Source organism: Lingula anatina, chromosome 2 (genome assembly GCF_051362555.1).
Source record: "Lingula anatina isolate TDL-2025a chromosome 2, LinAna3.0, whole genome shotgun sequence".
Taxonomy (NCBI): domain Eukaryota; kingdom Metazoa; phylum Brachiopoda; class Lingulata; order Lingulida; family Lingulidae; genus Lingula; species Lingula anatina.
This window is the reverse complement of record NC_141768.1, coordinates 32,009,346-32,034,397: the sequence shown is the minus strand read 5'-3', so window position 1 is coordinate 32,034,397 and position 25,052 is coordinate 32,009,346. Positions and strand designations below refer to the sequence as shown.

Below are 25,052 nucleotides of genomic sequence, written 5' to 3'. Positions count from 1 at the left end.
TTCGTGAAGTTCTTAACAGATTCGTATATAATCATAGTCAGTTCTTGCAATTCTTGATCAATCGGGAATTCGTGGCAAAATTTTTGAGCTGTTCAAAATTTTGGTCACGAACTCCCGATTCCAAAACAATTGTAGTGAATTTTTAACAATATTTGTGGGATTTCAGCCGAATTCCACGAATATTCGTAACACTATTGCACCTGTATCGTAACTGAAGCATAGAGTGTGTCCAATTAGGCCAGAAAATTTGCAAAATCTCATGAATCCTGAAATTTGTCAATTCCTGGCGATTTGTGGGATTCGTGGTCTGTGTGAAATAGGGGCATCAAGATCCATGTCTTACTATCACTGTACACAGATAATGAGATTTACATGGAATAAGGTTTTCAAAAGACTTTTACTACTCTTTTTTATTTTTAAATTTCTAGTTTCTTCACATGCTTGGGCATTGATGAGTTTTTTTACTTCAATAACTAGTTTTGTGCAGTGTTACCTAGGGGTTTCAAGTCTTGGCAATCATTATGTGTGGTTTAAAGAAGAAATTTAATCCTATAGGATCCTATAAGAAATTGGGTCAATTTCCTATAGAATTTTAGAGGATCTCATAGGATCCTATAGGACTTTTTCGTAAGGGCTTGCATGTTTCACATTCTAATTCTTAATTTGACCTTTTAAGAAATATATTACACTGTATTATATATTCATGTTTTTTTTTTTTATTTCTGCTTCTGAAGTAGATTTTCCATAAAGAAATTAAAACAGATGTGCGAATACAAAAGCACTGTTATTCGTACCACCAGCTGGTGGTACAATACCTGGAGTTCATATCGCCTCTCTAGTTAATCTCTAGTTAATCTTGGATTTAGTGGTATAAAAGTCAACATCAAGATCCTGATACCAACTGAGGACTTCAAACTCCCACCCCTCATTTAAACTTCACCCAGATTTCAAAAGACTTGCAATTCACTGTCTGGCAGATTGACTGTCATTCTCCATTTTCTGTATGCCACTCTCTGGAGTTCTCATCTTAAACAAAACAGTCAGCTCCCTCAGTCTGGGGTTTGTTTTCTGTAAACAGTCGATCCATGAGATAAGGGAAGGTTTACTGCCAGATGAGGTGATTGCAATGGCATAGATGGTTCCATCCTCCTGGTGGTGTTCACAAGAGGTGTCAGGTGGGCAAACTCCCCCCTCTGTGGTGCCAAAGAAGGAGGTGAAGGAAAAGTCAAACTCTAGAAAAAAAAAAGATAAAAAGGCAATAAGAGCTGAATATATAAATTTCCAAAAATAACACTGCAACTTAGATATTTTTGTGACAAAGAGCAATAATAGAAAAGTTAATACTGAACATTTCAATTATTTATTTAAATCACTACTAACCAGGCAACTTACACAACATAAATATATACATTTCTCCACTGTAATAATTGGGCAACCACAAACACACGCACATAAATAAAGAAACGCAAAACGTGTGTAAACCCCAACTCTGGGGTATGCCCGATCATCAGGTGTTTATTTAAAAAGTGTTTCAACCGTTTATTTACACGACATGATGACACATTCAGGGCAGTTATGTAACCTTGTGACGACATGGTAATAATTTCAATTCTTTTATTTAGAGTATCTGGTGTTATCATATTTAGCAGTTTTTCATCTAGGCAAAGGTTGCATAGATGTTGATTTCTCCTTTGTGCCACTGATTTTTTTATGACGTCCCACCTAATGTCATACTGAGTGTTACTTTCTTTTAATTTCTGAATATATTTAGATAGCTCAGTTTCAACAGCATATATTTGTCCCTAAATGACTTAAGTGTGGTTGTTATATCTTAACTAGCCAACACAAAGGCCTATATATTTCACACATTTGTTCTTTGTAGTGAATGTTGCTTGGTACACAATATTGGTGGACAAACATTCCCCTCTCAAAGAGCACTTGTTTGGAAATCTACAATTGCATTTCTTATCTTGAGTACTAACTGACATATTTTTGAGTATTTTCTTATTAAGGCCATGAATAATTTGCTGAATGCTTTTCGTACAACAGTAACTAACTTTTACCGTGGATCTGTTGAATATTCAGTTGAGTCTGCTTCAGATACTCTAAATAAAAGAACTAAAATTATTACCATGTGTCGTCACAAGGTGACATAGCTGCCATGGCGTGTGATGTAAGTGTCGTCACGCCATGTAAATAAACCGTTCTAACACCATTTAAAAATGATGATCAGGCACACATTATGGGTATGCCCATGAAACTCAGAGTTGGGGTTCACACATATCTTGTTTATTTATTTATTTATTTATTTATTTATTATAATTGTGCATAAATGCTCCGGACAGTTTATATATAATAACTGCAGCCCTGGTAGAGAGGGTAAGTAGGAATAGTGTTAAAAGCCTGTTGGAACCTTGGCAAATGACCAGTCACATTGCACAAAAGCACTCACCATCTTCTTCCTTGGTGGTGTCCTCTGGGTGTCCTACCACATTCTCTGATTTCAAGACAAAGAAAGTCACAGGTACCCGTCTCAGCCAGACCAGGAACCCTCCCTCCACTACCACTGGCTGGTCAGTAGGGTGGACAGCCAGTAGGGCTTGCTGCTGACCACTCTGAGCTGTGGCTATGAATAGCTCTTCTGGGGTTGCAGTCTCTGACAAGGCACTACTCTGAAACATGGGAATGGTAATTAAGATGAGGCAGCACAGAGGCAGGAAAAAATCCGATGATTGTGTAGGTGCCACTGATGATATCAATTACATTTAAGAACTTCATAACAAGACCAGTGTTTTTGCCATCAGCCATTGGGACGTGATCAACAAGAAAGTATTTTTTTACCAGAACAAAACAGCAGTTTTAATTTGATAATTTTTTAAAAGTTTCTATGTGTGTGTTTGTGTAATAAAATTCTCAGAGATACTAAGATTTTTATATGACATCCATAGGCAATCTGAAGTTTTTGTTTCATGTATATTTAAAATGTTTGTTTATTACTTTAAACACATGAATGTCTATTTGACTTTGCAGTCATTGTACATATTGCCATGCTTGTAATTTCATGTCATATGTAAGTTTTCAATTGGCTGAACTTTTCGCTGGATATATATATACACACACACACACACACACACACACACACACACACACACACCTATGGATGACATATGAACCTATTTTCTAACATTAATAAATTACAACAAATATAAACAACTAATCATGGAATTTTAAAATATTTAGACTGAAAACTAAATCAAAACATTTTAAACACAAATTATTAAGATCCAAGTTTAGCCGTAACTATGTAAAACTTCAATATCTACATCTGTGCTTTAATGGCATGCCTGATAATTATATGTGATTAACACACATTAATCTGTTTAAAATTTAAAGGGATAACAACTGTTCATTTTAGCCAAAAAAAAAAAAGAATTTCCCTGGGGTAAACAACAATTTTCCCATTCTTACCAATGGTTAATAAATCCATTTCTACATTCATATTTAGTTCGTTTTTTTTTTTTTTTTTAGAAAGTTTGCTTTTTTTGTTATAATCTTTTAAGAGATTATTATAGCCATCTATGGAGGTCACATAGTTGGATGACAAGAACAGATTGTAGAATAATTGCTTTAACTGCCATTTTTGGTGGTGAAATAGAATATATTATATTTCCTTGAGTTGTTAACAATGTTTTTATTGTGAAATATAGATTTAATACAAAGAATTGTTAACCCTTTAACTTCACATTATTATGTTAAACGCATGGACTTGAACTCAATGTCCATATCTCATAAATGTAAATATTACCTCAAATACAGTTATCCTGTTATCCAAATCTACACAAATCTTTTCCAAAGCCATCTTTGCAAGCTCCAAGCGATCCGAGGGCAACTTAACTGGTACATAATAAGGGTTTTCATACTTCAACTTGGTTGCCCAGTATAAAGTACGTCGATACTTGCGCACCACAAAAGATTTTAACCCAAAGATGTCTACAAGGAGATGACCAAACTCTTCATCAGGTAACACACCTGAAATTAATGTTAAATGACATGCAGGGATTTTCAAACGGGTATATAATGCATTGCCGTTGCCACAATTATTCAAATAAGTTGCTGAAAACAACGAAGGGTTATATATAACACAGAAAGAGGCAGAAATATCTTTTCATATAATATCATTCTTTTGGAAATATTAAATTATGACATTTGGTATTTCTTTAAGTTATGCTATTTAAAAGTATGTGTTGGCATTAGCATCTTTAACAGGAAGATTTCTGGTAGACAGCCCAAACACTCCAGTCATAAAAATTGTTGGGTTTAGCAACTGGCTGTGACACAACTGCAATGACAGAAAATACTGTAACACACTGTGACAGCATCTCTCGCCTACCAAAATTCAGAACAATGGCTCAACTATCCAAGAAGCACACTTACCATTCTCATCCATCTGATGCATCAACTTCAGGGCCAAATCCTGATGCTTGGGAAACCACATAAAATCTGCCTGCAAGGCATTTGATGCCTTCATCTTGCCCTTTGGGAAAATATCCACGATCTCTTTGTACACATCCAAATCATCACTGACATTAAAATCTTTCATATGTTTTAGTGCTGAATTGATGAATTCAACCTAAAAACAGATAACAGCATTTTATATTGTGTCAAACTGCTGAAGAACATACAGTATTTATGTATGTGGTATTACAATGGAATTTACTGTTATCTTTTCATATGATTATACTGTTTTCTTACATTTTTAACTGTAAAATTCTATCTTCAGTTGTGACTTTTAATATAATCTGATAATTATTGTCAAAATAATGGCTTTGATTATAGTAGTAATCTAAAACTAGACAGTAAAGCTGACAAACATACTGGGGTAGCGCTGGCAATTTTTTCTCTAAGCCAAATCACTACTTTTTTATCACTTTTTTCTCCAAATGGTTGAAATTTGACTTCAGTCAAATCAACCAGTTTTTGTTTAGCTAACTTAAGTCAGTTAGCATTTGGCTAAATTAGCGAGTGTTAGCGCTACCCCTGATTCAGACACAATACAGGAAACAAGGCATCAAAGCTGACAAATGTTCAGACATTATGCAGAAAAGAGTGCACCAAATAATGCTTTGGCCAATTTTGATGCACTATTACATAATGCTTTAAAACAGCGTAATCACTCTTATCCTCTTACATTAAGTACTACAGGTAACATGGACAAGGCGAAGGGGCGAAGGTCACCAAAATTGTGGAAAAAATAATAATAATAATTACTGTAAATGTTAACCAATCATGCCGATTTTTGAAAGCAACCTGCCCTTTTACCAAACAAAGTCACTCAGTAAATTTAATAATAATAATAATAATAATAATAATAATATTTATTTATAGTCTAAAATCCATATAAAATGTTCAGTAGACTTTACATGGGTAAAATGAACAGAATGAGATGAATAAAGTAAAATCAAAAGGTAGTTAAAATAATAAGAAATTAAGATGTGAACTAAAATGTAATTGAAAATGCAACTGATATTAAAAATAAATTGTACAATGTAAAAGATAAAACTTTTTGAAGATATAAGTTTTTAATTCTTTTTTGATATTGTCCTCAGACTCTATCATTTTTAAGAAAATAGGGAGATTGTTCCACTCAATTGGTCCATAGACTTGAAGAGCAAGATCGCCATATGCTCTTAATCTGGAATTCTACCTTATCATACAGCATTTAAGCTACCTGGGGCCGGTTTCACGAAGCAGTAGTTAGTTAGAGATCGGTAGTTAGCCTCTCGCTAGTTATGAGTGCCATTTCACGAAGCTATCGCTAGTTCTCTCGCTCTGTATTGTGTCGTTGTTACCATGGATATTTAGCGACTGGTCAGACCAGTCGCTAACTTTAGAGTTTCATCGTACGCATGCGTAATGAATGAAATAGAAAGGTTGCTTAGCTACCGTTGTCTGTCGTTTGTCTTTGTATCCAATATGGCAACGACCTTTCTTACTATCTGTACCACCAGACGGCAACGTACACTACGAGGTTTTTATGATAGGCAGAATCTATTAGAATATACACGCGATGATGCAATTTACGAGAGGTTGCGCCTAGCTGTGACAAAAAGAGCGGCAAAAATGTGGTAGAGATCCTTTACGACGACCTCAAAGCAGACGTTCTTATGCATTTCCAGCTGCCGGAAATTGGAGAGTTAGAGCTTTCGCGACACTTTTACGCAAGAGTTCCACTTCCAGTAAACTGTTTCGAGACTACGGTGAGTAACGAGAGAACTAACGACCGAACTTTACGACTGAACTTAGCGATGAGTTAACGACTGCTTCGTGAAACACCCCTAAAGTTTTCTCGTTAGTGAGATAGTTCAGTAGTTAGTTATTCTAACTAACTACTGCTTCGTGAAACGGGCCCCTGCTTCTTTGCCAAACAAAGCCACTCAGTAAATTTATAAGAAAAACAAAAATACGGTTTTGAAGTTAAGAGGCAAACATCACCAAAATGTGCAAAAAACAGAATAACTACCATACATGTAAACAGATTGTGCTAATTTTCAAAAGCAATCTGCTTCTTTACCAAACAAAGCCACTCAGTAAATTTAAAGTAAAACAAAAGTACGGTTTGGCAGTTATGGGGCGAACGTCATGTGTTGGACAGTAACAGTGACAATGCGGACAGACAGACCAATCAGAATATATACAGACACTTACAGTGTCTGAATATAAAAATGCATCATCTATAACAGGGATAACACTAATGGATGCAGGTGTTTTTAACAAAGTACCTCTCCCCTGCGATACACATTAGGTGTGTTCCTGTACTGAGACACAGCAGCAATGAAAGTTTCTCTGTTTTTCTCTTTAGGTTTCTGGAACAGCTCCTCTTGTAACTGTGTTATGTGGCTGTCATCAGTTGCTTCTGTAAGGTCTGCAACCACACCTTGTAGGAAGCTGCCTTTCGTTTTAACCCCCTTTTCTTCTTCAACTTTCCTTTTTGGTTTAGTACAAAACAAATATCTCTTGGTCAGAATCATTCTGGCGCATCTCGAATTGGCTGATGAGTGGTGACATCTGTTGGGTAGAGTGATAACATTGGCTTGTCTTATCAGATGTGTTAGGTGTGACAGTTTGGTATCCAATGAGTTAGTTACCTCAAAGTGTCGCCCTCCCATCCTCGGGGCACTTAATAAAACATGTTTAAAATCATACACATTGCTTGCTGTGTCTCTAGGGTTGATTGTCCAGTGATGACACTTTGGAGAAGTAACAATAAGGTTCTTTTTCCATGTATCTGAGTCACTTGACACTGGGCACAAACTGCATTGACCATGCTCTGATCCATGATGGTGTCTGTGCAGATATCTGCCTATGACAACACCTACTAGCCTTCCAGCACTCTTTAAAGGACATCCTAAATGACACTGGGAGCCAAGAATTACTCTTCTTGTGAGATATGCCTGGGATGCAGTCATCATTTTCCACTTATTCACTGAACTGCATTATCTGAAAAAGTCAATGTAGTCATTACAATTTAACATATTAAATGGAAGTAACTTTCTGCTACCTGGTGGAGTAGGAAAGATTATTTTGAAAATAATGTTTTAATGGTTTTTAGAATTACTGCCTCACAAGGATGACAACCAAGTGTTGAATACATGCCATTATGCTTTCAGTTAGATGGAAAACCATGTGCGATTCATGCAGGTATGCTTTATCAGTTGTCCATAATAATAAACATATCTCTGTATTAAAAAGATACTGACCTTCTATAAGACATTTTGATTTTTTCCTAGGGCAGAAATTGGTTAACTTAGAAGTGATCAGTTTTTGGAGGTGATCCGAATCAATAATCAATCAATAATCAAAAATCAATCATCAACATAACTCAAAAGTTATAAGGATTTTTTGATGAAATTTTCAGGATAGGTCAGAAATGGGTTAACTTTGAAGTAATTAGTTTTCGGTGGTGATTCGGATCAATAATCAATCAATAATCAATAATAATAATAATAATAATAATAATAATAATGCTGCCTTGGCGAAGGTATACGCTCTCGGAGAGTTTTTCTGGTTAAATTATGGTAGACTAGACTAGCAGATTATGCCTGATACATGCCTGTGGAAAATATGTGCAAGATCTACTTAACTGCCAGCTGTAACGGTTTATAATGCAAACACAACCGAAAGTTTCCACTGAAAGTTGTAAACATAAAAAGTGTGATATCTAAACTACTGGTAACCAGTGTTTGCCTCTTAGGAAAATAAGTTGCTGGACCGAAAGTCTAGCCATCTTGAAAAGTAGCTGGACTGAATGTCTGCCAGGTGGGAAAACTTCTCAGCCCGTTCTGAAAGTTGTCACCCCGGGCAGACGGTCCAGCCTTAATTTCTAACACTGCTAGTAGTTACGATGCATACTCACGGCGGCAGATCTTTAACACAGGAAGTGTGGCAGTCTCGCTTTGGGCTGACCCAATCGCAGTGTGGCGGGAGCTCTAACCACAACTATGATTGACCCAAATTAGCATCTTTGGTAAGTCATATTTGGTAATGAGCAACAACACAAAATAAAGGAATCGGCTGCTAGCTTTCTAAGGAGATTATTTATCTCCAATTAGTTCTAATAGCAAATCCTACGTCAGAAGGCGACGATAGCTCTACTAGTAGCTGATATGATGTAGGTTTATTATATCGATCTGCAGTTATAATAGAATCAAATATTCCTCTTTTCAACAAGTTACTTCCATTTTTATGTACAGACACAGAGTTATTGTGTTGGAAATCTAATCTGTGTTTGTAAAGTCCACTTTTTTCATCCTGAAACGCATCTCTACTGGTATATGTACAGTGCAGTAGTTTGGACGAGCAGATCTGCCTTTTTATATTCAGATTGTACTGAGTATCTTAGGCTTCGTTCACATGGAAAGTCTATTTTCTAAAAATCTATTTTCTATTCGCGGTATATCTTCTGATCACGGATTGTGCCCTGAATACCCCGCGGTGTAATTACTGGCAGCGCGAGCCAGTTACTTCCAAAGCTGTAATTAATTCTCGGCTGTGCTCGCATTCTATAAAATCTCATCCTCCGCTGCCGCATCGCTTGCCATCGGATCATGACGGTTGCACTTGCCGAGAATTAATTAAAGCTTTGTATAAGTAACTGGCTCGCGCTGCCAGTAATTACGCCGCGGGATATTCAGGGCACAGACCGTGATCATAAGATACTGCGAATAGAAAATAGATTTTTAGAAAATAGACTTTCCATGTGAACGATGCCTCTTACAGTATGTGTTCAGTTGTATCATTGTCATGTAACCACATCTTTGGCAAAAAAAAAAAAAAAAAAAAAAACTTTCCCCTCCAGAATGATTAAGTAGAAGCTGCATTTTTTCACGTTTTATATCATCTGTACTCAAGATGTTCCATTGGCCACTTATAATCACAGGAACAGTATCTGCTAAACATGCATTGTAATTAAGCCACATTTTAATACCAGAGTAGATCATGCACCTTTTTGTGTGTTTAGTGGCATTTTAGGCATCTTCAGTCGATAGGCACTATATTCCCATGCAGTGTTTTTAATGTTTTATTTTTTAATGATTGTCATTATTTTGTTTCAGAGCCTGCATACAGTTAGTTCTTTCTCTGGTGTGATAAAATGGCTGCAGGCATCCAGGCTATTGATAAGAAGTCTGTGCATCGTATATGTTCAGGACAGGTGGTGCTGAACTTAGCTACTGCTGTGAAAGAACTTGTGGAGAACAGTATTGATGCTGGTGCTTCAATTATAGGTAGCTACTTTTAGGCAAGCTTATGCTACTAGTAGCTTGTCAAAATTATGGCCACACTATAAACTAGTATAAAGTTTATTTTGGCTAGTAAAAAGATTTTTATCCAAGTTGGCTAAATACCACTGACTGTTGTGACTTTCAACCTAGATTTAGTTAAAAGCTGTACTGGTAAAATTTTACCCAGAGGGGACCTTTTCATGGCAAAAAGGGTGGTTCTTTCGACCCCCTGAATCCCCCTGGCTACCAGCCTGTGTAGATAATGGTAGACCCTTATTAATTCACTCTTGATGATCTGTTTTAAGATGCATATATCAAAAACTGTATTCAAGATTTAGGAGTACCACTGTGTCAGCCTTTTGTTCAATTTAAAGCTTGGAAATTACTTTTTTCTGTTACTGAGTGTATATATGTAAGATTAGCTGTCTAGATCTAGTTTTAAAACTTTCTCCATTCATCTTGCCTGGCTTTCATTGTTCTGTTCCATTAAATTTTCTTTATGTCTGTATATGTGCCATCTTTGGTGTCTAGTTATGCATTAACTCTGAGCAATGGGTTCATCCATTCTTTTTCCACATTTCAGAGGTGCGTCTCAGGGAATATGGCAGTGACCTGGTGGAGGTGGTGGACAATGGGCTTGGGGTGGAGGAAAGCAACTTTGAGGGACTCAGTAAGAAGTCAAGATGCTAGACTGACTCTAGTTCTTTCTCCTTAATACTGAGATGATGATTTTTATCTAGATGGTGATCATTGTCTGCCCATGTTGATAACGATGCCCACCCTTTTCTAAACCATATATATATATATATATATATATATATATATATATATATATATATATATATATATATATATATATATATATATATATATATATATTTTTTTTTTTTTTTTTTTCCGAGTTTTATTCACACCAGGCTGTCGATGGTCAAACATTTAGGGGCTGGAAAATATATTCTCCCCTTGACCTTTAGGTTATTTTAGGTGGTAGTATGGACTTCCAATGCAGCAGACTTGCTTTATTTGAACATGTTGAATATAACATTTTGCTGAATATTAAATTTTTTGGTGAATGCTTGTTACTGAAGAAGCATAATTTTTGTGTATTAATTTGATGGATTACTGTATGGTTACTTTCCAGCATTAAAACACCACACCTCAAAGCTGCAGGACTTTGCTGACCTGGTTAGTGTGGAGACGTTTGGTTTCCGCGGGGAGGCTCTGAGCTCTCTCTGTGCTCTTAGGTGATTATAAAGACTGCCATAGCAGTTAGAAATATTTACAATGTAGTAGTGAGCTATGTTTGAAATTTCATTTATTGTTTAACAGTGAGGTTATTTCATACATGTAAAAACAGTACACTGCCCCAACTTCTGCAGTTAGACTTTACTTTATTACACGCAACTGTATGCATTGGCACATTCACTCACACTGCTACTTATATGTGGTAAAGCTGTTATTTCAGCAGAAATATTTCAAGTATCACATTCTACCAAATACTTTTACATTCTGTGATATCAATCAGCAGTCCAAAGCAATAGATTTGTAAATCTGGTGCCTGAATTGTAAAGAAAATTTTTCAAATGTACAAGAATAACTGAAATTGAAGTTGTAGCAGTTGTTTTTGGTTAATTTTCCATTATTTCTAGGTTTCCTCATAATAATAGTCGATATTATTAAGAAATATAAGTAGTTTTCTTTGATCTTTAAGTCAAGATGATTTGACAACAATATACTCATTTACTATCACACTGCTATGATTTTTGAGCTGTTTGTCATTCTCATTCATATTCAATTTAGCAAATTAACCATAACTACATGCCATGTTGATGCCAAAGTGGGGACAAAATTAGAGTATGATCACAATGGAAAGCTGATTAACCAAACACCATGTGCCCGGCAGGTAAACATTACTGTTACTCTGTTCCATAAGTGATATATAAATGAATTAACTGCTAATAATTATAAATGAACAGACACCATTTATGTAAGATTCTTCTACTTATTTGACAACTTAAAAGCTTATGCAAAGCATATTGTAACAGTGTAAGAAATGTGTTGCAAGTATTTTGTGGAAAGCTTGAAGGTTACAAAGGATGTGTCAGATCATGTTCTCCTAGTTTTATCTGTAAAACATTTCCTTGAAAATCTCATGGTAATGGCAGCAGAAGATCCACCTGTAATTTTATTACTTGTAACAAACCGCCCTGATTGTGACAGTTGAGACCATCCTCCCCAATTATTTTCAGCAAGGCACCACAGTTTGTCTTTCCCAGTTGTTCTCCACTCTGCCAGTCAGACACAAGGAGTTCCAGAGGAATCTGAAAAAGGAGTTCAGCAAGATGGTGCAGGTGTTAAATAGTTATTGCATTGTGGCAACTGGTGTCCGGATCTCTTGTACCAATGTCACTGAAAAAGGGTAAGATGAAGTGCAATTGTAAACACTTACCTGGAGGAAGAATCTTCAGCTTGAAGTAAAAAAAAAATCAAATTGCCCAGTGCTAAGAATTTTCTTGGATTAAGAAAAAATCTGCAGCCTGAAAAGGGGTTTATATTTACTTGCCTCACCTAGCAACAATTATGTTATTACTGTTATCACTATAAATTTGATTTCTGTAATACCTGACCAGGAAGAAAAGTACAGTCATCAGCACAAATGGAAACCCAGGAATGAGAGAAAATATCACAAATGTGTTTGGGGCCAAGCAGGTATGCAAATGAGACAGTTGCCTTAACCTACTTGTTGCAGTTAACTAAATTCTGTAGCTAGTCATTTCAGTATATTGAAGAACTCGTACATTGAATCTCAAATTTATTTCCACAGAAAGCTGGAGATAAACATTGAATTAAAAAAAAAACATTTTACAAAAAATAAAACAAAATAAAAAGCAATCATATTTTTATGTGGACATATTTAAGTAATGATCCATTTCCTTTTGTTGTCTACTATATGTATATGTAGTTGAACACTTTGATGGACTTCACCCAGTGCCAGCCTGAAGATGACACTGCAGAGGAATATGGTTTGAAAAGTACAAATAAGAATGGTTTGTTGAAGTAAGTAGCATTTGCTGTTTTCATATACAGATGCTGTAAATGTCTGCATATATTTTAATCTCTGTGTGTTATACCATTGCTGTCCACCACAGCTGTTGTCTACATCATAACTGCTAGAAATGTTGTTATTTATTATTTTCATTGTGACTGCTTCGTAAAAGAGCAGGTTGATTTTAAAAATCAGGATGAGCCAATTATTGTTCCAAAAAATACTTGATTTTTTATTTTGGCAAAAATCATTGTTTTACTTTATTTTACTTGTTTTAAGAAAGCTTTTATGGCATATTTGTTTAAGATTCATTGTAATTTTTAAATTTTTTCTCATTGTCTGTATGTTTCCAAGTTTTGCTGTCTATTTTTAAGAAGTCTGAGTGTTGTAGAATAGTATTTTTTAAACCAGGTAGTTTCTAAATGATTACTTTATTTTTATTTTTTTATTTTATTTTATTTATTTATTTAATATATGTATGTGTTGTTGTTTAAACAATAAAAATTATTCATTCAGATTAGAGTTTTGAAGATTAAAATCAATATTTAAGATTTTTATGTATCATTATTGTACCACCAGCGTAGGCGCTGGCGGTACACATGGTTTTAGTCCTGACCCGCATGTTCTGCTGACTCCATGCTAAGTCACTGTTACCGCTTCTCCTAGACTACAAGAACCTGCGCACACATCTCTTGGATTTAGGTCGGATATATAATCTCCACTCGATCCACGTAAATTTTGGGCTTTGTCGGTGCTGAGGTCTAGGTGTGGCACTTGTTGCAATGCATCCTTGTCCAAAATTTGCAAAATTAAATGCTAAATATCTCCCAAACCGAAGGAATTATGGTAAAAATTTCCACAGATGGTTGACTGAAAGTCATATGTGGAGATGCCCTTGGATTTGATCTTACTCCAGCTGGTGGTACAATACCTGGAGGCAGTATCGCCTCTGATCCTGTAGTGATATATATATATATAGACTCATTATATTCAGTGCAGTGGTACTTTATTAAGAATTACAGGGTTCATCTCTAAATGTGATCATGGTCTTGGCAGGAGTAGCACCGACAGACAGTTCTTTTTCATCAATAAAAGACCTTGTGATCTCACTAAAGTAAGAAATTCTACTTCATTAATTCTACTAATTCTGTTTTAAGGAAAATGCACAAATGATACAACCTTTCATAGATTGTTTGATTTCTATGTCACTTTTATATGATTGGGTTTTATTATAGATCATGTAGTTTGTCTCTTTCATCAGTCACAGAGACACTGCTGCTGTACTTGACATTAAATTTGACACTTCTGCTTTTGGTATATAAAATCATTCCAATGTTATGCTTTAAAACGTGTCTTAAAATAAAAGCAGCTGTCTCAGAAGAAGCCTTTTCCAGATTGCATATATAATTGTCTACATTTGTGAATATATGCTTAACTCACTTGTTGCATTCATGTGTCTCATTTTAGTTATCTAAAGTGATCAATGAAGTCTACCACATGTACAACAGACACCAGTACCCCTTTGTGGCCTTGAATGTGTCTCTTGAAAAGGGTGAGCACACTTTACATTGATAACGTCTATAGGATATAAAATATGAAAATGACAAAATGTAGAAAGGTGCCTTATTGTCAGAATAGATTCTTTATAAACTTTTGGGTAAAGATGGTTATATGAAATAGCTTCTACAAACATGTTTCTTAACTAATAGTATGAGGCATATTATTTCAACCGTTAATAAAAGGACCACGTCTAACAGTTAAGTCCAGTGAACATGTGAATTAAACCTATATACCAGTATATAGGTTATACGACAAGTCTTTATACAAGTTTCAATATCACACATAAGAACCTTTTATTCCCAATGTTCAAACAAGAAATAATTTTTATGTACAGACATATTGTGTCTGTGCATATAGCCAACATCAAGTCTTCCATGTTGATGTGGACTTTTACATGTAACACAATAAATTGTAAACCATGTGACTTATTCTCTTCAAATGTACAGAACTGATGTCAATTAATAAAGTACAGGTTAAGTCTGAAACCTAGACTCAACAGATGATTTTTTTTTTTGTGAAATGTTCATTTTTCACATTATGGCATTTTCAGGGTGTGACTTAAAATTCCATGGGCATGAAAACCTTTTTAATTAATTTTTTTGAATATCGATGATACATATGAAAAAAAAAATGGTGCTGGTTATGCTGTTAAGCATTATGTAATATTGCATCAAAATTTACAAGACCCCTTTTTTTGGTCACTGCCACCATAAATACCATTAAAGAAAAACATGTTTCTTATCATTCTCAAACTGATTGAAAAGGTTCATAGAATTGAAATACAGCTTAAGTTGGATACCCAGTCTTTTTCTTGAAGTTTTGTTTTTTTTCCGTGTTTTTTACATATTTGCTTTTTCATTGTGGGACCTAGAACTCCCATGAACCTCAAACTGTGTGCTAGTTGTAATTTCTGAATAACCATGTTATCTGGAGGAAATAATTAAAAAATTGACAAAAAAAATTTTTTTTTGTGCTGACATGGTAACAGTATAAAAGGAAAACTGTCACTTAAATATTATCTTCAAACTTACATTAATGATTTTAAGGATTAATATTCAAGTTGTGTTGAAAAGCTACCCTGATTGGATTCTTTCTTTTTTTTTTGTGTGTGTGTGTGTGTGTGTGTGTGTGTGTGTGTGTGTGTGTGTGTGATGTTCATTTTTCACATGTTGGGATTTTATTGTTTGTATATGAACTGTGTAATATTGCATCAAATAACCTATTTTGTACACCAAATTTTTTGCCGTTTGTCTGTAGATTTGGCAGCTGTGATGCCTTGTTTAAGTTTGAATATGAGCTTAAGATATGTTTTATAATTAGACCGTTTTCATTTAAGAGAGTGTGGATGTCAATGTGACCCCAGACAAGAGACAGGTATTTTTAGAAAATGAAAAACTTCTACTGGCAACAGTGAAGGTGAGACAGAAGAGATTTGTAAAAAGAATAATGAAATTTAAGAATTTCTGCTCTGACTAAGACTTTCATTGTTTTGAGAAACCTACATGCCAAATCTGGCCTGGTTTTTCTTTTATGCACATACTGTATAATGGATCACCATTTATTGATAAAACTTGGCATGTCAAGTAATTTTGGTGCTTCTCACTGCCTCCAATCTCTCTCTCTCTCTCTCTCTCTCTCTCTCTCTCTCTCTCTCTCTCTCTCTCTCTCTCTCTCTCTCTCTCTCTCTCTCTCTCTCTCTCTCTCTCTCTCTATATATATATATATATATATGTGCTGAAATGTTTGGTTTGAATGTTACATTCTTTTTTCATGTAGTCCTCTCTGATGAAAATGTTTGAGCCTAGAGGTAGAATGTATACAATGACGAATCCTGTCCTGTCTTCCCTCCCTACCATACTGACAAGTCCAGTGTCTACATTGACCAGTCCAGTGTCTACATTGACCAGTTCGGTGTCTACATTGACCAGTCCAGTGTCTGCATTGACCAGTTCGGTGTCTACATTGACCAGTCCAACATCTGCAAAGCCAGATCAAAATGAAAAGGTAACTTATCTGTATGGACTTGAAATTATGTTGTTTCGCATCTCTCACATCTGCTTGTTCTCATTTTTCAGCTCTTTATAATTACAACCATTGTTGACAGTTATTTTATACTTCCTGGTCTTTTTTCATATTTCTAACTTTCCTCTCCTAATCACAACAGGATTGAGCTACCCTTCTCATTTTCTGTTGGGGGGCCTAAGAAATCTCGATGTTATGTGTTTACGTTTCATTTTTTCATGTGTTTTTCAACTTGAATCTTGCCCTACTCCCCAGACAGTGCATGTACCTATAAAAATATGTTGCACATTTAAGGTTTTACATGTATATACATATGGTTTTAAAAGACTAAAAACTTTTTAGAAACCAGTGCCATCCACACTCGCAAAGCTGAAAAGGTGTTTCTCCAGTGCGTTTGCCAAAGATGTCCAGCAGGCTGATGGATCTCCTGTGTCAAAACGTGAGTATGGATCTTGTGCTGATTGCCACCACTGAGGGCACCTGCTATAAGACAGTGTGTCATCTGTTATGCCTCAACAAGAATACACATGCAGATGTTTCATTGTGTAAATAAAATTATGAGACGGTAATACACAATATTTTACTAAATCACTGATACTGACATTTGTACTGCATACACAATTATTAACTGGTAAATCATTTTTAAATAATATCTGGCAATACATTATTATTATGATAACATATTGCATCCTTACATGAAGACTTTTTACTGCTGTTCACCTGTTGCTTCACCTGAGCAATGAGGTTACTATTAATTATAACTGAAAGACATTTGTGTATCCATGTATATTTTCAAGAAAGTATTACTAAGAATTTTCAACCAAAATGGCCAATATCGGCCTGAAAAATGCCCCCTATACTGAAGGCTAGCAGTTGTGTTTTAGAGCTGTTTTTAAATGCTGATTTCATGCTGAAGTGTGACTGAAACAATGTTAAATCACACTCTTGTGGAAAGACCAAACCTTCAGCAGTTAACAGATATAAAAATTGAGCCTTGCTTCTGAGAATAAATCCAACTAAGAGTGCATTTTTCTGGGTTGATTTTGTCATTTTGGAGGAAAATTCTTGGTAATACGTTCTTGATATTATCTACACTGGAAATATAATGATCTTCATAAAATTAATTGGTGCTCATATTGTTCTATAGAAGCATACTCACGGGTGTTATTTAAGTATACTCAGAGGTGTATGTCCACTATGCTAAAAATTTTATGCAATTTTCACTTCCTCCATATGAATGAAAATTTTGTTTCTTTATTTTCAGAGAGATGTCTTGATAGTTTTGTGTCATTGCACAGTTTCAAGTCTAAAACTTCCTCTGAGAAAATTCTTAACCAAAGTGGCAATGGTCTTCATCTTAAATCATCACCAGACTCTGCATTTGCTTCACAGGAAACTTACGCAAGTCAGATTTCAGATGGAGCAGATTCCGAGTCAATATCAGACATCCACATATTGGAGGATTCTGTGTCCCAAGGACCGCCTTTCAACCAGTCGTGGAACAGAATGACAGAAGACAATGATTCACCTTTAAATGTTGTAGATTCTGATAGTTTAACAACATATGGTCAACATAATGATAGAGACAGTTGTGCAAATGATGTTTATCTAGGCTTTACAAATAAGACTTTTGAGTCAAGTTCAAATTCAAAGTCAGATTTTCACCTGGAAAGCAGGACTAAGTCTTTAATTTTTCATGCTGAAGAATTATCTGATAAACAAATGGCAGAGGATTCTGCAAGCAACTTAGGAGGGAAATGTGTAATATCTGATGGTGACATCAGTTCAAAACATTTACCATCTGCTATAAGAGAAGTGTTTTCTTCAAACAATACTGTTAAAGACGGTAGAAATAGTGAAAGCGTCAAAGAAGCTGGCATTCGCCACAAAATTGATGAGACTGTGGCAGAGGGAGAGAATCTGAATAATATACAAGTGACACAAAAAGAAGTGGTCTGTATAGGTTTTTATTTATACATTTTTAACTTAGATATTTTTGAATGAGATTTTTAAATGTATGTAATATTTTGTTTTCTTTGTTATTTGTGATAAATAGTGAAAACAGCACAGGTAATCTCTTTGACTTATTGTCTGTCAACAGCACTGCATTTCATTTGATGGATATTAGGCTTTATTTATAAAAACGTTTATTGGACTTTGTATGATTTATTGCAGGACCAGTTTGAAAGTGTGAAACGAAAAGAGCATGCTATTCCCTTCTCCATGTCTGATCTGAAGGAAATGCTACAGAAGAGAAGAGGTATAGAGTCTAACAAAATGTACTGTAGTTTTTATTTTTTTGCTCTATGTTAATGAATTAAAGAGAACTTGTCATTTTGTAAAATTTATTTATTAATTCATTTATTTATTTATTTATAGAATTGAGTAAAGAAGAATCAGGGGAGGTGTGCAGAAAATTTAGAGCCACTATCTCTCCAACTGACAATACAACAGCCGAGGAAGAACTGAAAAAAGAGATAAGGTTATCATTTAGTTTTTCTTATATAATAAAACATTGCAAGACATTGTCAAGTAGATAGGAGATGGCAAAGTATTGCACATCTTAATGTCTTTTTCCATTAGCACATAGTAAGAAAATGTCTAATATAAATTTGGGATGTATTTATACACTGTCAAATGTTAATTGCATTTTACATATTAGTATAATATGAGCACTACATTTTTATTAAACTTTTAAGCCACTTGGTTTCCTCATAAAATTTGTAGGAATTGCATGATCAGCATCATTGTGAACTTTATTCATTTTGTACAATGGGCATTTTTCCAGAATGGATATGTTTCCTGAAATGGAAGTGTTAGGGCAGTTTAACCTAGGATTTATCATAGGTAAACTAGGGCCTGATCTTTTTATCATTGATCAACATGCAACCGATGAGAAGTATAATTTTGAAAACCTGCAAAAGCATACAGTGATACAGAGCCAGAAATTGATACAGTAAGTACTGTGGGTGTGACACACGCGTTAGGTATATCCAGCATTATGTCAGCATTGCACAGTTTTTATTTTCCTATCACATTGATTTCCCTTACAGTGCAGCTAAAAGAACTCATACAAACCCATGTTTTGGTTACAGCACTTGTGGGCATTTTAAATTGATGAGAGAAATTGGTCATCCAACAAATATTTGTTACTTGAGTTCATATCTTGCTGCTTGACATTACAGACCTTATTATTGCACTGTTTGACCAGTGTATATGTATTGTGTATGTTGACTGTTTTGTTTTGTATACAGCCTTATCAGATCTTATCTAGAAATGTGTATCTTTTTAACCAATTCAGATTGAAAATAGAAGGCATTTTACTTTAATTGATGCACAAAAATTTATAGGCAACATTTGTTTCAGTCCACAAACACTGGAATTGACTGCAGCCAATGAAACTATACTAGTGGACAATCTAGAAGTCTTCCGGAAGAACGGATTTGACTTTCAAATAAATGAAGATGGTGAGGGCAATTATAAGACTGGGTTCCCATGCCTGGATCGATCCATCTGGATTGACCTAACTCCCTGGGGGAGCTAAATTGCTATCAGCTTAAATGTCTGTCTAGGGGGGTCAGCTAGGGGGGTAATTAACTGGGCCTTGCCGATAGCAGATAGCAGTTAACAATTTAGTGAGACTCCCCGTGGAGATAGATCGATCCAAATATCTGTGGGAATGGTCCCTAATCATGATGTGAAGTCTCTGTAAAATGAAGGGTTATCTCTCTTTCTCTCTCTCTCTCTCTCTCTCTCTCTCTCTATATATATATATATATATATATATATATATATATATATATATATATATATGTACTGAACTTACTAGGGAGCTTTAAAAAGGAAGGCACAAACTGATTTTTAATCTTTGCCCCCTTTACTGCCAAATTGTATTTTTTGTTTTATTTCATTAGCTATGAAACTTTATTTGGCAAATAAGTTGGGTTAAAAAATAAGCACCATCTGGTAAATTTTTAGATATTTACCCCATAAATGCAAGACTATATTTTTGTTTTACTTGAAATTTACCAATCCGTTCTGTTATTTAATTAGTTAGTCTGTTTGCAGTATTATGCAAAATGTCAAAGGCAGATTTTGATAAAATTTACAGGATTGGCCACAATTGGGCCAAGAAAAAAAATTATTATATTTTGGGTGTGATAGGGATTACCTATGAGACACACTCTGCTTTGAAGCTACACATGCAGTAGTAATTACTTCTTGACCTATTTTAATAGTACACGTCACAGACATTATTTGCTAGCCCTGACCTGACCTCCCTTGGCAGAGGTCTGAGCTCTCTGAGTTCTTCTCTAGATTTTACAGTTTAAGATTTTTTTAATGACATACTTTACTCTGAGGTGTAACAGCCATTGTTTGCCAGATTTTTTATTCCTCCATATTGTTATGCTTGAAGGTGGTGCTGCACCTCTGTATCTACACTATAGATTAAATCTGCTCTCATTTTCAGCTGTACCAACTCAGCGTGTCAAGTTGGTCTCCATGCCTGTAAGCAGGAACTGGACATTTGGCAAGGAAGGTGAGTAAACAAGTGAAAGCTACCAACAAAAAATGTTTTACATAATTTGTTAATCTATGGTGTAAATTATTGCCCCGGCATAGTAAATTTTAGCTCAATACCTCAAATTCTGACTTGGCTTCAGAAAAACTTTAAATACTATATATTTTAACTCAAAAAAAGTTTGTAGCTGGTAATTTATTCAACATTTTGGATAGGGTATTCCTTGGTGATTGAGGAAAAGCTTTGTTTCACAGAATTATACATATAACAATGTCTCATTATTGTAATTTTCTGTTTTATTGTTGGTTCACAATATATGTTTGTAACCTTTATGAAAATGTATAGTGCCAACTTTGAATGTTTTTCATATTCCATAAACAATATTTTTATAGATATAGAAGAACTGATATTCATGCTGACAGATTCACCAGTAAGTGAAGTAATTGAAGTTGGCTTTTAATAGCTTTAAAGTGCTGTTGACCATTGGGAAAAAAGTGCTGTGACTGTAAAATTACTAAAAGTATTAAACTAAATTATTTGGTTTTAGTCCCGACCCTTCTCGTTCGCAAAAAGACTTTTGTAAGATTTCTGTCCCTTATATCTCCAAAACTGGCAGATATACGGCCATAGTTACTATTGAACTTGAATAGGAAGTCATATACTGGCAATCTAAATGTGACCTTGAAATTGACCTTTGGCCTACTTTTCACTGTTAACTGAACTTTGCAACATTTTAGTCCAAAACTTATCTCCAAAACTGGCAGAGATATGTCTATTGTTACTATTGAACTTGAATAGGAAGATATTTATACTGACAATCTAACTGTGACCTTGATATTGACTTTTGGCCTATTTTTCACTATAAACTAAACTTTGCAAGGTTTTCCTCCATTATATCCCCAAAACTGGCAGAGATATACCCATACCTACCATTGAACTTGAATAGGAAGTTATATACTGGCAATATAAATGTGATCTTAAAATTGACCTTTAAACTGATCTTTGCAAATTTTCTGCCCTTATATCTCTAAAACTGGCACAGATATGCCCATTGATACTACTGAACCTGAATAGGAACTCGTATATTGACAGTCTTTCTGTGACCTTGAATTTGACCCTTAACCTAACTGCACTTCACAAATTTGGATTTGACCTTTTGCTTTTCCCCATGATTTTGTTATAAATTGTAGTTTTCAACAAAAAAAAATGAGAACTCTTGTTAGCTGCATTTTGTACACCTTGTCAAGTACAACACTGGAGGTGGTGTTTTTTTTTTTTCCCCCACAAATGCACTTGCATTTGCGGTATTGCCTTTCTGATCCTCTATTGTATATTGAATAAAGGCATCAGGTGAGGTCGTCAGTTTTCAAGGGTAATAGTCAAGTACATAACAGCAAAATATCAGTGTTGTCAACTTGTATGACCAATAAATGCCTCATCTATAAATCAGTTCCAGAGGACCAAGTGTGAATGAAGATAACATTCAAGAATATTTTAATGAATTATTATTATTTCTTAGTTTTGACTAAATTAATTGCATTGTGGCAAGTATTCCATGTCAAGGGGTGAAGTACTAGTACTGATACAACGTTCTATTTACAGGGTGTCATGTGCCGTCCCACCAGAGTGCGCCAGATGTTTGCCTCAAGAGCATGTAGAAGTTCCATAATGGTAGGAACAGCTCTTGATAAAGCAGAAATGAAAAAGGTATGAAATGTTTTAAAACGCAAGTTCTGTTCTTGTTTGTTCCAGATTTGCAAAAAGTTAAAAATTTTATTAGTTTTGAATTTCTATATTCAGACAGAGTCTGTATATAATCTGATCACTGTGTCAGTCCAGGGAATCACTGCTGCTGGCAAATTGGAAAAATTATTGATTGCAGTTTTTCCTTGAAAACATGGGGATTGGGATTCCAAGTCAGCATTCTTTATACTTGCATAAATTCTTTGGTCTATATAATACAGATCCATTCTGCAAATCGGCTTCAGCATATGTATTTGGGTATATTTTGTGAATATCTTTTACATTCATTATATTGTGCTAGTTTACTTTATCAGCTGCAGTTGGCATCTGCAGCCATTAAAACAGCTATGTGATTAAAGAAATTGTGTTGTTTCTAAAAGACCACTTGTATCTAGTACACTGATTTTGGCAGGAAAACATTGCCTCAGCTGCACCTGTGTACATTGGTGGAAATGCTTCATTGTTGTCACCACTCCTTTTTGTATAAACTGTCTGTATATTTGTCATTTTCACTTGCTAGTTATTTTGTTGTTATCCTGCTTACGTACAATAATGTTAAAATGGAAAATTTAGAACTTATTTTCAGAAAGCTATTAATAGACTTAAAGGAATAACAACTTCATTTTGGTGGGAAAAGTATCATACAATGGACTTTCCCAGGGTAAACGGCAAATTATCCCATACATTTTAATGAATCTGTTAGTTGAGGATATTATTTTGCCTTTTGTACTCATCTCTTAAGAGATTACTACTGCAGGTAAATATCTATGAAGGTCCGTCTTGTCCAATGGGAAGCATAGTTTTCAGAATAATTGCGATAACCGTTAAATGGAATTTATTATATTTCTTTGTATTGTTTACAACGTATTTATTGTGGAATTTTGAATCTCACATGAAGAGTTGTTGTTCCTTTAATTAGGACTTGTTGAAGATATTATAAAACTATTGTGAATTTCTGGCATAACTTGCTAATGTTTTTTAAAAGGACTTGTGTTGCATTTCAGCTTCTCTGTCACATGGGGGAACTGGATCAGCCATGGGTAGGTTGCTTCAAATTTACACAAAAAATGCTTTAACACTAAGATGAAGTGCTCATTTTCATATCGATTTCATGCAATGAAAACCATAAAAACATTTAGTTAAGTAACACATGCTGGGAATTTGTCTTAAATATAACTTACTGGTGAATCAGTCACAGAACTGAGTAATAGCAGTCAGGTAACTATTAGTTTAATATAGTTTCATTGAAAAAACTATATCTTTTAACTTTATACCATACCTATATAATTATATTAATAATACATTATTTTAATAGCATTTCTCACTTGTTGGCATATCACACTATATCAGTTGCAGTACATAGAACAAAAGTATCAGTCTTTTTTTTTATCATTTCCAGAACTGCCCACATGGTCGACCAACCATTCGCCATCTTATCAACCTACACATGTTGCCAGACTAGCATGTATGACTTTCATCCTCTAAAGTGACTTACTGAACCACAATGTATGTCCACAATTCTGCATTTGAATGATATCAGATATGAACTTTGATCTTGTAAATATCATATACATTCTTTTTGTACCCAAACTGGATAAAAACAAAATGTTTGGACACTGCCAGAATAAGATCAAAACAAGGACATATGTGAAAGTGGAATACACATGTATGATGGTTTCATGTCAAAATAACACTGGCAAAACAAACACTTCTAATTATTGAATGAGAGATGTCTATGTTAAAGAGAAATAAATGGTTTGTGTTTGTAAGGCTAATACTCGCTACTCCTATAAACCTGGGATACCAGATTATTGGCTGGATATGATGAGAGCCACATTGGAGATTACTTGGCAATTATGATGAATACTTAGTTTGCAAGCTTCCAATAAAAAGAGTTTGGCAGAGCTGGAGTTAATAAGAGAAACTGCTTAAATATCTAAAAGGAAAGTACAAAAGAAAAATTGTGAAATAAATGATTGGATTCTCTCCTTGTAGACATATGTTTTAGATGTATTTGTAAGGAGATTGAGCAGAAGATGTACCAAACCCAAGATTTTATAACATGCACACTCCAATACAAGCCCAACAATCTTGTTTACATTTTCAGATATATACGGTGTAGACAGTTTCAATAATTTGGGTGTCTACGCATGCACAGGTTGTGTAACCAAAACCATGAAAGTATATTGCAGGCAGCTTCGGTAGAAAACTGCAAGGCACCAGAAAACTTGTCCAGACACCTGAAGAAATTGAAACAAAAAATAAATAAATAAATAAATAAAATTTTATATTATGATAGAGCAAATGCTGAGGTCAGAAATCTTACAAAATCTTGACCAGGGCCATTCCTTGGTATTTGGTCCGCAGACCTTAAAATTAA

The 25,052-nt window shown here is 34.8% G+C and overlaps 2 protein-coding genes across 4 annotated transcripts; one reads left to right on the top strand and one right to left on the bottom strand.

Moving 5' to 3' along the window:
* Window positions 1–693: 693 nt before the first annotated feature.
* Window positions 694–8,538, bottom strand: LOC106166781 (evolutionarily conserved signaling intermediate in Toll pathway, mitochondrial). 2 transcript variants are annotated; one of them, XM_087005058.1, is made up of 6 exons: window positions 8,414–8,538; window positions 6,780–7,497; window positions 4,435–4,630; window positions 3,806–4,029; window positions 2,453–2,672; window positions 694–1,232 (listed from the first exon to the last, which is right to left on the bottom strand). In XM_087005058.1, the coding sequence occupies exons 2-6, from the start codon at window positions 7,467–7,469 to the stop codon at window positions 964–966; spliced, it is 1,599 nt and encodes a 532-aa protein (XP_086861184.1). In that variant the 5' UTR covers window positions 7,470–7,497; window positions 8,414–8,538; the 3' UTR covers window positions 694–963. The 2 variants fall into 2 exon arrangements, with proteins under 2 accessions (XP_086861184.1, XP_086861185.1); XM_087005059.1 differs by lacking the exon at window positions 8,414–8,538 and adding an exon at window positions 8,111–8,250.
* Window positions 8,389–24,672, top strand: LOC106151627 (mismatch repair endonuclease PMS2). 2 transcript variants are annotated; one of them, XM_087005056.1, is made up of 23 exons: window positions 8,389–8,524; window positions 9,612–9,782; window positions 10,363–10,449; window positions 10,921–11,023; window positions 11,580–11,682; window positions 12,029–12,198; window positions 12,410–12,488; window positions 12,742–12,836; window positions 13,840–13,939; window positions 14,293–14,377; window positions 15,722–15,801; window positions 16,162–16,389; window positions 16,750–16,846; window positions 17,672–18,360; window positions 18,583–18,667; window positions 18,787–18,889; window positions 19,196–19,363; window positions 19,774–19,874; window positions 20,879–20,947; window positions 21,322–21,359; window positions 22,532–22,636; window positions 23,677–23,712; window positions 24,072–24,672. In XM_087005056.1, exons 2-23 carry the CDS (start codon window positions 9,650–9,652, stop codon window positions 24,132–24,134), a joined length of 2,817 nt encoding a protein of 938 aa, XP_086861182.1. In that variant the 5' UTR covers window positions 8,389–8,524; window positions 9,612–9,649; the 3' UTR covers window positions 24,135–24,672. The 2 variants fall into 2 exon arrangements, with proteins under 2 accessions (XP_086861182.1, XP_086861183.1); XM_087005057.1 differs by having other exon boundaries at window positions 8,521–8,668.
* Window positions 24,673–25,052: the final 380 nt, after the last annotated feature.